This window comes from Aulonocara sp. 'chitande type north' Nkhata Bay, linkage group LG12, assembly GCF_057382095.1.
Source record: "Aulonocara sp. 'chitande type north' Nkhata Bay isolate Kocher_YH1m ecotype deep benthic linkage group LG12, A_spYH_male_GT1.1, whole genome shotgun sequence".
In the NCBI taxonomy this organism is placed as follows: Eukaryota; Metazoa; Chordata; class Actinopteri; order Cichliformes; family Cichlidae; genus Aulonocara; species Aulonocara sp. 'chitande type north' Nkhata Bay.
In genome coordinates this window covers 24,130,204-24,143,588 of record NC_141355.1, presented here as the reverse complement: position 1 = coordinate 24,143,588, position 13,385 = coordinate 24,130,204, and the positions used below count along the sequence as shown (strand labels likewise).

The following is a 13,385-nucleotide window of genomic DNA, read 5'->3' as shown; positions in this document are numbered from 1 at the left end:
CCACAAGCCTGAGCAGTTGATATAAGCCCAGACAGATTCATGCTTTTATGTTGGTTATGCCAAATTCTGAGCCTACCCTCCGAATGTCGCAGCAGAAACTGAAACAGATCAGGCAAAGTTTTTCCAATCTAACATTGTCTAATTTTGGCGAGACCATACAAATTTGAGCCTCTGTTTCCTGTTCTTAGCAAGTGGCTCCACATGTGGTCTTATCTTGCTGTGGCCCATCTTGGCCCAAGGTTCAACATGTTGTGCTTTCACAGATGCTCTTCTGCACACCGTAGTTGTAACAAATGGCTATTTGAGGTAATTTTACCCTCCCATCACACTGAAGCAGTGTGGCCACTGCCCTTTGACCTGTGGTATCACGGCATTTACACCGAGAAAAATGCTGCTCACTGGATATATATATATATATCTTTTTTGGGTTAGAGACAGCTGTGTGTGAAAATCCTAGTAGATCAGCAGTTTCTTAACTACTCAGACCAGCCTGTCTTGTACCAACAACTATGCCATGTTCAGAGTCACTTTTCATCCTGATTCTGATGCTCAGTTTGGTCGTCTACATGCCTAACTCCACCAATCTGCAGTGTGCTATGTGACTGCAATAACAAGAAAAAGTGCATCTAATAAAAGCAGCAAGTCTACTCTTGCTTTAGAGCATTTGATTTTCTGCTCAATTTTGCCCATTTCACTACAATATGATTGCACCTACTTGTAGTAACAGATGTCTGTTCCCGTTCTAACCCAGCGAGGTCTGCCACTGATTGCCTCCTGCACAGAGTACATCAGCACCTGCATGCCTACACAAACAGGGAGAAAGCCCAAACACAAAATAAGTCAAACTGTGCTGTGCAAATTCTCAAGCAAATTACAGTCAAATTTTTTTTGCTGTGCCTTTAATACAGTCTAATTCCATTTCTGCTGTATAAAAATCTTTACAACAAATGAATAAATAAAAGTTCTGTAGGTTGGACTGTTATTCTTCTCACCGTAGTTGAACTGGCTGTTTGACTTCTCACAGTTAATGATGTTGAAACGGTAGGTGGTCCCAACACGCATCCCACTCACTTCTAAGTAAAACCACTGGTGGTAGTGATTACTGTTGATGTCTGAATTCAACACAAGGTCATACTCATACCTGAAGAGATACCACAGAATAAACTCTAAATATGAGCCCAAACATCATCAACCATAAAGAAAACTCATCTAGACCATTTTAGGCATTTAACATTAGTGAAGTCACACACAGCTTACCACAGAGTGGTGTCTGTAACACTGTATACTCCATTGAGTATTAAGTACTTACTTTCTAACTTGAATTGCCTTTCTGAGGTTACCAGACTCAAACTGAGAGTTAAACTTCAGTGATTCACCACTGTCTTCAATAACAGGGCAACTGAAACATAAAAATTAATATACAGTAAATGGCACAACTCTAATTATAAGGAGAAAAGTAGCTTTTGTTAGTACCACTTAACTGCAAATGCTCAATAATGGAAACAAAATTCATCATTTTACATGAGTTTAACCCTAATTGATAAAAAGCTCTAAGGCTCACCTGGGAATGTCCAAGTCATAAACCACTTTATCCAGGATATCATTCGGGTGAATCAACCTCTCAATGTCCTGGAATATCTTAGATCTGCAGCGTAACACCCAAAAAGAAACTGCTAACAGACTAAAAGGATAAATATTCTTCAATTGCTTATTAATAAGGATGACCTCTCACCTCTGTACACCATAAACTCTTTCCAGATGGGGCTCCTTAAAAGTTGGGGCTACATGGCCAAAGTAGTCTGGGTAAGCCACTTCAGCGTACTGTGGGACAGAACGTGTCCCCTTCACCATCTCCACGTATAGGTCAGGGTCATGCAGCGGGAGGAGGAGGGCTGTGTCAGGCACCTCCAGAACCGCTCCTTCCCCTCCCTCATCTTCAGCACCCTCTGATCCACAATCTGAACCTCCTCCTCCCACGCGACGTGTAGCGATATCCCCCAACAGCAGAGGTGACTGTATGTGTCTTGTAGCACTGACTGGGGATCCCTCTTGTTTCACTCCCTTTAAACCGTCCTCTACATTCAGAGCCCCCTTGTCTTCTAGAGAGACACAATCCAGTGCATGCGGTAGTCCCTGTTCTATCATCTGGCCTTGAGGAGAATGCATGGAGGAGGATAAGGTTGTATGCCCATCTGGGGTAGGAATGTGAGTCTCCTCTTTTTTGTCATGGTCCTTGGTGAGGTGGATCGTGTCCAGTTCTAGAGATGCTAGAGAAGCAGCGGGGGTTCGAGAGGTGGCAGAGGCAGGTGGCTGTGTGTGTTGTCCTTTGATAGAGTTCCAGATCTCCTGAGAGGCTGGTGTCGCCATGTGCTTTGGGGACAGGGCTTGAGCTGTGGGCACTATGATTGGACGAGTGGATCGAGCTGAGGATGATGATGAAGAAAGGGATCCTGATGAAGGAGTAGAAGAGGCACCTTTTGAGCCTTCAAAGTTATACCCCTGCAGGAACAATATATTGTAGTTAACAGCTCATGCATTGAAGAATGTCTAGACCAGACTGCTGCCTGTCAGCCAGTAGGATTTTTAGTAAATATTACATGTTCAGTCGACACCACAAATATAATAAATAACACAATTTTGTTGAACTCTTGCAATGTGATAAACAGACTGACACACGGACACATATGCAAAGTTTTAGGCACCTACCCATCATGCAATATCAACACCATGCAAGCACAGAGTCAAGGTCTTAAAGAACTATGAGGACCATGGAGCCGTGTAGAAAATACTGACCTGAAAGTCTTCAGATAGTTCCAGAAAGAATCTCTCATATACCCTCAATTCCTCGAATGGACGACCAGGGCTCTTTGTGGGATGCAGCTTGTTCAGGTCAGTCTCTATGTCATCGTTCTGATTGACAGGAAACAAAGGAAGAAAAACTTCAAATTGCCTGTTATACATTTGTATTTGCTCTGTCAAGACAGCTCCAATCTAGTTCTTATGAGGTTCACCAGATATGGGTGACAAAGTGATTTCAGCACTCAAAAATGGCTGGTAAATTATGACTGCCCTCTACTGGAAATTTAGGAAAGTTCCGATATCAATGACTAGGTATGACTCATGAAAATGTACGATTTTGTGTTTCACAAAACTAACGATGATATTATAATTTCCAGTGATATCAAAGTTGAATTGTGAATCTAATATCACATAGAGGCAATATGCTTGCCATAGTGAACAAGTGTACCACATGTTAGTGTACTGTTGTCATGTGAAATGTCCCATATGCATGCAAGTATTTGGTATTACCAAAGTGCGATGAGCTTTCTCGTCCTCTTCATTGTCAGTATCAGTTTCTGCCTCCGTCTCCTCATTATCGTCGCTGTCATCCACCACATCATCCACTGGGTACAACACACATACGCAGAAATTATTCCCCTGACATTTCTGTTTGTCTTTTGCCCACGCTGGGGGAGAGAGAGGAGGGGGGCTTATTATTTCTGAAAATGTGAAAGAGGCCAGCACATGACCAGAACAGCAGTCCCCCCCCAGAGGATTCTGGTCAATGAGTTGTAATGCTATGCCCAGAACAGAGGAAATGTTAACAAAAAGATGTGAGCAGCCATGGTCAAGAGATGGGTGATCAAGAGAAAGAAGAGATTCTGAGCACGTTTCTTCAAATAAAAATTCAAGAGCTCACCGACATGTTTTCAGGAATATAAACGAGTCAGCACCAATCGATGCTGTAATAACTAATGTATATCACTGTTTTACAGCGTTCCTGTTTGATTCTACACTCTGCAATAAACCAAAAACAGAGGTAGTATTTGGTAACCTTCTTTTTAAAAAATACAAATACGAACAGTGCTACTTGGAAAAAAAAAAGAATGTAATAGAGCTTTTTTTATTTAAAATTTTAGTTGAGACTAAAGGCCCTTAAACACCGAACGTGTTGTGTAAAAACAAAAGAAAATTCAAAATTTTATGAATCTGAATTTGATGCGTAAAATATATAAACACAGAAGGTGTTGCGTTTTTACAAAAAAATCATCCTCAAAAAAAGGACTGTCAAGAAAAGAAAAAAAAAGAAAAGTTGAGCTGATGATGCGCTGGCCCTGATCTTCCTAATGAAGAGAAGAAAGAAACGAGGATTCTGGTTCATCCAATTCTCACGAGAACACAGCAGCAGGGAGAGTATTATGGTTTGGTCCAGGAGTGGAAGCGGTATCCCAGCCGCGTTTGTACATTTCAGGATGTCAGTGGGGCAGTTTGAAGTCTTGTTAGCAGAGTTGGAATCATATATGAGGAAGTACAGAAATCATTTCAGAGAGCCACGTTAGTCGGAGTAGTGTTCGGCTGTGTGTCTGAGGTAAAATCATATTTTTTTTAATTATTTCAATGTCGTTGCATATTCAGAATCAGAATCAGCATCAGAATACAGTACAGCTTTGGATTTGAGCTATGAATGCACTTGTTGCCAATGACCAGAGATCTGATTATTTGGATCCGAAACATCAGGAAAAATTGAGATTGGTTCAAAGAAATAAGTGTTTCAACTCCGTCGAGTAAAATTATTTGGCCCGTTTGAATGGCTGCTTTAAGAAAAGGTCCAAAAAATATATTTCTAACGCATAAAACATTTACACAATTTTACGTGTCGGTGAGACAGGGCCTTATGAGAAAAGAAAAGAAGCTCAAATGTTTCATCGCGCAGCCTTTGCACATGATGTAGGAAGCAAATTAGCTGAGTTAAATGCAAGAACATACGGTATGTCTACTAGTGGGAAAGCAAGACTATGCAATGTGCTCTTTATTACCAACACATGTCATGTGTTAGTTTAGTCAAGTATGATGTGAGGTGAATGAGAAAGAAATAGTGAATCTGTATAATCTGAGGGTTACGTACGTCTTACCCTTCTTTAAGGGCTTGTTGCTGAGCTGGTGACTTGTTGTTCCTGTAAGGCACATTGTGTGCAGCAGTGTCATGAATGTTGTCATTAGCCATTTAGTATTATTTATCCGTCTGTATGGTATAACGTGTTGAAACTAGCAGTTAGGACAGCAATTTTAAAAAAGTGCCCGTACTGTATAATCATAGATGGAAGGCGTGCACATACACAGTGATAAGCTGGGCCACACGCTTGTGAACTGTGTGTGTGTGTGTGTGTGTGTGTGTGTGTGTGTGTGTGTGTGTCCTGAGCTCTCACCCCCAGGAGGCTGGCTGTACAGCTGTGCCACAGGTCCAACTGGAAGTACATGAGGCAGCTGGTAGTGGAAAGCTGATTTAATGGTAGGCACAGGCAGACGGTTTTTAGGAAAACACTTCCTCATGATGAGACTCGAAGTGTTGATCAGTGGATCCAGAGTTCGCACCGGCAGACACTCCTAGAAACAAAGCCACAGAAAAATCAGAGAGCAGCTCAGACCGAAACCTGTGTATGTGGGAAGTAGTTCTGTTTTGCATGCTTTAACTTCTTGTCATTCACATGCAATTTTCTTACTCACAGTAGATGTGTTGTAGAGGATCCTCATGCCATCGGCCTCTATGAATGCCTTTCTCCCAAGTTTGATGTTGGTAATATTCCTGAGGCAGACCAGCAGCCCTTTGCGAATCAACATGTGACGATGACGTGCATCATTGCGATGCCAATCCAGGTACAGAGCCAGCAAGGCGGGCACATGACTGCCGTCCACTGCACGACGAGCGTTAGTTTCTGAAAAGGGAATTGAAACAAGAAGCGAAACCACTGCTACATATCACTTTGCAATTGTGTGGCGGGACAGAAGAAGAAAATGAAAATAAAAGCAGTAATAAGCATATAGTATATAGGAGAAAGTCACGTGACACTAAACTTTAAGTCTATGTGGAATGATCTATTACACTTTGTGCTCCAGAGCAGAAAAGACAATAAGTGAAGTACAGGCAAAAGATTAAACAACACTAATTAAGGACCACTGAGCTGTTTAATGCTACAAACATAAATTACTCACTGGATTTGAGAAGTGCTCCAAGTGCATCCAGAGCTACCCTGTTGATTTAAAAACAAAAAAGATGGGGTCCAACAGCAAATATGACACAACTATGGCCAGAGGCATATGAATGTGGCTGTTTCAGGTCTGCAAAGGAGTCAGCATTGACAGTTAGACACTCACTTGAGCAGGCTGGTGTTCTTCTTGCTGTATGGTGCTATAATCTTGAACATCAGTTCCACTACTCCATTCTTGCCCAAAGAAATTGCATTCACCGCTATTACAGTAGAAATCAAAATCAAGCACAACTTAGAAGTAAACACAGCCAGTTCAGTTTAATTATTTTTATCAGCTGCTGTCTGGGACTCTGTAGTATTTTTTGGGACTACTTTGCTTGAACTTCATTAGAGATTATAATATATACTGTGAGAGTTTACGGGGACTTACAGTTGGCCGAATAAACCCTGAGAACCTGCAGGCAGGGCAGAAGGAGTTTGGCATTCTGTAGATTCTGTTTGATCAGGCTGATGGTGACGTTCAGAGCTCCACTCAATCGGGCCTTCACACCAAACTTTCTGTCTGGACACACACAGGGTCCAATGTCCCAGCTCAGTAAATAAACAATAGAAACTTTTGATTTTTCCGTACCTTTCCTCTATTTTTGTTTCTGAACAGAGGACTTGTTATCAGTTTTGCTTGTTGTTGTTTTTCTGCAAATGGCTTAAAGTTTTTTCACTTATCCACTTAACACTGATAGCAAAGGCAGTGAAAACAGAACACTCACAAGGACATCATCGGTGTACAACTTCAACATACGTTTTAAATAAACATTACACATGTGGTGTCAGCAAAAACTTTTCAAAATGTAAACATAACACTCTTCATTTACAAGCATGATGCCCAGAGCAAAACAAAAATAAGACAAAAATACAATCACTGGCTCATCCAGTCTGTGTGTGTGTTGGACTGCGACATTACCTTTTGGGCCAACCTTGGCTAAGAGTGAGTGAAGCTGTAGCATGAGCTCCTCACTGGGAGGCAACTCTTTGCTGGCAGAGGTCAGGATCTGGAATAATATTCCTGTTCCTCCTTTGGACACAAACACTCCCATCCTGCGACCCCTGCCTGAGACAGAAAAGGGTTGAGAGCATGAGAACCACATGAACTAGATACTGTAATTATTAATCCAATCAAAAAGTGTAATTTAACACCATGTAACAATTTATTGGTAACAAAAATCAAAAAGTTCACATGTTTAGCAATTGATTGTGTTGTTAGAGCATGAACAAACTCGGTGAACAAAAAATAGAAGAAAAAAAAAAACTCCACTCACCCACAGTCAGCAGCTCACTAAGAATATACAAGATGTTCAGGGTGGTCTGAACATCTCTGCTGTTCTGTAACAGTCACAAATAATACATTAGTTAAAAATTATTTGCACGGTAAATCTGAGAAATTTGTGTAATTACCTTGATGTTACTCTACATAAGTGTGAAATCTAATTCCAAATTGAATTCAGGGAGCAAGGTGCTAGAAAATTGAGTCATAATGCAAGTCAGGTTGTGAAAAACTACACACACCCTTACTGCATCTATAGGAATTAAGAGGATAGGTAGCAGCCAGGTGCTTGGTCACAGAATCTCTATAAAAACAGACATTTTTGGCAGTTTGCTGGTCTGGAGTATCCAGCTGTGTGTTTAAAAAAGATGTCAGCAATCATCTTAGAAACGACATTGTTGCTGTCCATCACTCTGGGAAGGGTTACGTGGCCATTTCCAGATAATTAAAAGTCATTTAAAGTCCTTCATTCATCAGTGAGAAAGATTTTTCACAAATGAAAAGCATTCAAAGCAGCTGCCATTTTTCCCAGGAGTGGACGTCCAAGGAGATTCACCTCAAGGTCAGACCATCTAATGCTCAAATGATCTGAGTTGATCTGAATGTGATCTGAACTGTCTCTGCAGGCCTCTGTTAGCACGTTAAATGTTAAAGTTCATAACAGTTCAGCTAGAAAACAGACTGAACAAGTCCAACGTGTTTGGAAGGGTTTCCAGGAGAAAAACCGCTTCTCTTAAAAAAAGGACACAGTAACACTCTTAGGTTAGCAAAGTCACATCTGAACAAACCACAAGACTTTTGGAACAACGTCCTTTGGACAGATGAGACGTAAGCAGAGATGTTTGGCAGTAATGTGCAGCACCATGTTTGGTGAAAACTAAACACAGCATATGAGCACAAACAGGTCATACCAGCTGTTAAACATGGTGATGAAGGGGGTGATGATTTGGACTTGTTTTGCAACCACAGGACCGAAGCACCTTGCAATCATTCCGTGGAACATGAACTCCTCTGTACCAGTTCGAAGGATTCTAGAGTCAAATGTAAGGCCATCTCTCTGACAGCTAAAGCTGGCCCAAACTGGATCATGCAACAGGACATTAATCCCAAGCATAACAGCAAATCTACAACAGAATAGCTGAAAAAGAAAAGAGTCAAAGTGCTGTAATGGTCCAAAGTTGAGACCTCAATTTGACTGAACTGCTGTGGCAGGCCCTAAAAAGAGCTATGCATAAACGAATGCAAACAAACCTCAATGACCCAAACCAATGTTGTGAAGAAGAGTGAACCAAAATTCCTCCACAACAACGTGGGAGACAGATAAATTCATACAGAAAACAATTACTTAGTTATTGCTGCTAAAGGTGGTTCTATAAGCTCCTGAATCATGGGGTTTACTTAGTTTTTCACACAGTGCTTCTGCATTATGATTTTTTGTTTTTGCAAAATAACAAAGCAACTTTTTTAATGATGTGTTCTGATATGTAAATCCTTAGAACTATATTATATACATGACTGTATGACAGTAATGTATTTTTAAATTATTTTATAATAAATTTCTTAAACATTATTGTTCACTTAGATTGACAAAAAGCTCTCTTCAACAAGTCAGTAACAATTGAAATGCATAAGAACTCAAGTGTTGTTTGTGAACTGACCTCCAGTGAAGCCAGGATGACTTCCATGCCGCTGGAGCCTTTGGACATGACCTCTTTTCCACTCTTCTCTGTAATGCACAGCAAAGTCAACATGAACACAAAAGTGAAGGCTAACAGATTTGCACTGCAATTTTTGATTTTTTTGGAAATCACAATGTAATTTATACTGGAGTATGTAAAAACATCTAGTTTACTCACAGTTAGAAAACTCCTGCAACTCTCAGTGAGTACAAATTGCATCTTTAAGGCACATTTTACAACCATGTCCTCAACCAGTCTTTGTTTATATACTGACCTGCTCAAGAACAGCTGAAAAGGGTGACAAGGTCTTGCAACAACCCCTACTCTTTCTTCATCTTCCCACCTCTTTAAATCCATACCCTATGTTTGTCCTGTTATTTAGGAGCTGACAGATTCCTGACCTCTAAAAAGGACCGTATTGGTCCTGTCCTGAATACAAAGGGATAATCAAGTACAAGTATTCGCCTTTGCAAAATGCTCTCTGTAAACTAACAGCAGAAATTGTAGATGATTACAAATATAGAAATAAATGTCTTGAAATTGTATCTCAAAATGTGATACATACATGCCAAATACTTTGCATATCTGAGGACCCATTCACATATACAAGTGCTCTGGGAAGTAAAGCAGTAACCTCTTGTTTCTGCTATGCCAGACATTTTAAAGCACTTCAACACCAACCCCACTAAAGAGTAATGAAGGGCCACACAAGGGCAACTGTATTGTTTGAATAATGATGATTAGTTTGTTTATATAAGAATCCTATAAAATAAACTGAACTTCGAGACTGAACAATCACCATTCATTTCAACTGTAATTTTTAGGCTGTAACAGCTGACAGTGAAAAATTATCACACATGAACTGAAATGCAATATACCGCAACTCTCACTCTACCCACTCAAAGTAATATACGTGTGTGTGTGTGTATATATATATATATATATATATATATATATATATATATATATATATATATATATATATATATATATATATATATATACATACATACATACATACATACACATTAAATTTTACTCAAGGTGTTCTGAACTGTACCTGGTGTGTCCAAGGAAACCACAGATTGATGGTGTCTCCTGGTGTAGCGGTACTCCATTTGAGGATAAAAAGTTAAGAAGCTTTACGTGAAACAGTGTCTATTTTCCAAAAGATCCCATTGAGGCTTCCACAGAAGTACTAAAACTGATTCAAAAAGTTTAACTCTTTGACACCTCAAATCATGTGTTGTCAAAGATTGAAAATCAAGGCTTTTCACTAACTCCTCAATTAGTCAGTCCAAGCCTCCTACTTTTCAACCGTACCTCTAACTCTGCCCTCTCAGTCAGGGCTCTCTGAAGCTGGTAATCAGCCCCTCTTCTGCCTTGATACCTGAAACTAATCCACAGACAGCTCCTATAGACATCAGCATAAGACAACTCTGTTTATGCAGAGGGGGTGGATGATACATTACCACCAAATGAAAACAGACACTACAATTCCCACAGGATCCATGCAATATGGAGAAAATTCAAAATTTCATTCATTTTGCAGTAAACCAAATGTCCAAAGGTACAGTATGTGGAGTAATTATCTTCCTTTTCCCTTTTAAAATTATTTCAAGAGATGACATTTTGTCTGCCCTTACAGCACCTGACATTCCCTTGTTCTTTCTCATGGTATTTCTTGACTGCCTCTTAAGCTCCTGAGACCCTGAACTTGAGACAAGAGTACAGCAAAGTCCATCCTGGGGTGTATAGTTACTGCATGCAGGGTTACAGACCTCGGCGCTTCCCTCAAACCGACGTCACACTCATACACATTTCAAGTTGAGACTGCAGGCATGGTGTCACGGACAGCCAAGCAACAGGTGAGAGAGGAACAGCTGATATTGCATGATTGATAGAGTCACAGACAAGCCTTTCCACTGTGCCCATCATTCATGATAGATTAGCTAGGACTTTGCTTTGAAGGAGGAAGCAACAAGTTACGGAAAGACGAAAGGTGAAATTTAAGAAAAGTAAGAGAGAAGAAGTAGCTGGAAATCACATCATGTCATGATTCAGCAGAATTTCTCAAAGGAGGAGGGGACTGACAAGCACTGAAAACCAGTAACTTAAAACTGTGCTACAGGACAACATTAGTTTATTATAATTATTATTAGTAGTAGTAGTATTATATAATTATACTACTACTAATATTGTTATTATTATGTTATTATAAGTAAAAACAAACAAAAATCTTGCAAAAATTGATTTTTTTGCAAGATAGCATTATTTGAAGATTGTGGGTTTTTTTTAAAGGTTTATAACTTTACCTTTGTAAAGGTTAGAGGTACGAGTTTCAAATACTAAATGTTGTAAACACAGGATCAAAAGCCTCTGTGAGTTTGTTAATTAAGCAAGTCCTTTAATTTTTAATTGTTACAGCAGCAGAACAATGCTGTTTGTTTTTCGTTTTTGTAATTAGCTCCTTGCTAACAGAGACGCACTCATGTATCAGTGTGTCCGACACCTGGTGTGCCACCTTCTTCTGTTATGAGATCTTCGTCTCCATTTTCCTTTCAAGGAGTAATCAGAGAATGGGGGTCACATCTTGACTGTCAACGAACTACTGCATCTCAATTTACACAACAACCACACTTTAAGTTTTCTACGAATTTGGGAATTTTCCCCACAACCTGAAGCTAGGCATCAAGGCATTTGTGAAATGTACAGATGGGTTTGAGAGGAAGAAATGTACTTAATAAATGGACAATAACTCTGATTCTGCTGCATTTGACTGAAATACAAATAAGAGTTCTTTAAAGCTTTCACACAGATCTTTGCCTTTAAGTCTTAAAACAATAACAACCAACTCTTCCACTTGGTCATTATAGTTCCACTGAAAGACTTCGAATGGTACAAACTTAAAAATGATGTACATTTAATAGAAATTAAATGTTCAGAAACTGATTGATTTACAGCAAGAACCAACAGAAACCAATTAAGTCTTAAGATTAAATCCAAACAGTTCCAACAGCTTCTGCTGATAACTTAATCATTTTGCTGCAAACCCTCCATCTGTACAAAGACCAGATGTGTTTGAACACACTCTAAAACTGTGCCCTCTGACACATTAGGCATATCTACTCATTATCATTCCCATCCATGGTTATTGTAATAAAGATTTCTCAGCTAACTGTAGTCATATTGTGCTTTGGCATTGGGCTCATTTTGTGGGATCAGCCAGAGACACTTATTGTGTTAGCACCTTCAATTAAGCTGTTAGTCTTATAAATGTGGGTGCATGCACATTATAAATACATTCAAATACATCTTAAATGCTGTTTAAACTTCATATTTGAGGCCAAACTTTTTCTAGAATTGAAAGAAATGATTGTATCAGTTATGACTGGTGCGTCTATACATACATGACCATTAAAATAAAGGTTAGGGTTGTATCCTCATTCATTTTAAACACGAGCTTTAAAACAGTTGCACAAACAACTGCCCATTAGCAAGACTTGCATCCTGGAACTAAATATACTACTTTGTGGTTGCGTCACTATTCCAACAACTAAAGATGCAGTTTACAGACATGTACTTGTCTGTACACGTTCATACATGTCCAACAGATATACTGAGGATCTTCCAGATAATTACTGGGAGTTTTAAAAAAAGTGATTCCACAGGAACCTTTGACCTCCTAATTCTAAGCATCTTATCGCGAGTCCAAGGGAACATTTGTAGCAAAAATATGGAGGTGATCAAAAACCTCTGATCAATAACGTCGAATACTTGCTTACACAATCCAAACGAATCACTTTGCAAATTGCAAGGAAATGCTGTTTTATAACTTGTTACAGTGCCTGAATATTTTGCAGCTGTTTCCACTGCCAGCAATGCAATTCAAGGCCAGGACTGCTCACTGAGATCGCACTTGGCTCAAGATAACAAAACTATACCGGAGTTCAGGAGATTACATGTATCACTGTGCATGTTTACACACATTCTTACCCTGTGTCTGTATGAGATGAAGGATCTTTGTAGTGACCTGTCTTGCTGTTTCAACATCCCTGACCATGGCCTCACCATTCATCCTTTCCAGTTGGCCCAGGAGCATCACTATCCTGGAGTTACTGGGAACCCTTGTAACAAATAAAATCTGTTTTTACTTTTAGAACAATGCATCCAACAGGATAATTCAGTCGTATGTTTAAAAAAAAAAATCAACAAACAACAACAACAACAACAAAACAACAAAAAACACACACACAGGATGATCAACTCAATTATGGGAAAAGGCTAATGTTATTAATCACAATGTGCAGTTGGCACCGGAAAACAAATGTAAAGCATGATCTAATATGTGCAGTGACCTCATATACTCACACTGAGTCAAGTGTGTCTTTGCCCACT

General features: G+C 39.6%; 1 protein-coding gene across 5 annotated transcripts in view; it reads right to left on the bottom strand.

The window, feature by feature from the left end:
- Positions 1 to 13,385, bottom strand: part of agtpbp1 (ATP/GTP binding carboxypeptidase 1) — a 28,826-nt gene that overhangs the window by 12,824 nt on the left and 2,617 nt on the right. For 2 of the 5 annotated variants that reach the window (XM_086314539.1, XM_086314541.1), the window contains exons 3-19: positions 12,984 to 13,114; positions 8,967 to 9,034; positions 7,304 to 7,367; positions 6,949 to 7,095; positions 6,418 to 6,549; positions 6,154 to 6,247; positions 5,992 to 6,029; positions 5,506 to 5,714; positions 5,208 to 5,385; positions 4,914 to 4,955; positions 3,310 to 3,404; positions 2,794 to 2,910; positions 1,733 to 2,499; positions 1,562 to 1,645; positions 1,310 to 1,399; positions 993 to 1,141; positions 716 to 803 (exon numbers count right to left, since the gene is read on the bottom strand). In XM_086314539.1, coding sequence (XP_086170665.1) covers positions 716 to 803; positions 993 to 1,141; positions 1,310 to 1,399; positions 1,562 to 1,645; positions 1,733 to 2,499; positions 2,794 to 2,910; positions 3,310 to 3,404; positions 4,914 to 4,955; positions 5,208 to 5,385; positions 5,506 to 5,714; positions 5,992 to 6,029; positions 6,154 to 6,247; positions 6,418 to 6,549; positions 6,949 to 7,095; positions 7,304 to 7,367; positions 8,967 to 9,034; positions 12,984 to 13,114 — 2,493 coding nt within the window. The other 3 variants (XM_086314542.1, XM_086314544.1, XM_086314543.1) reach the window with 2 other exon arrangements.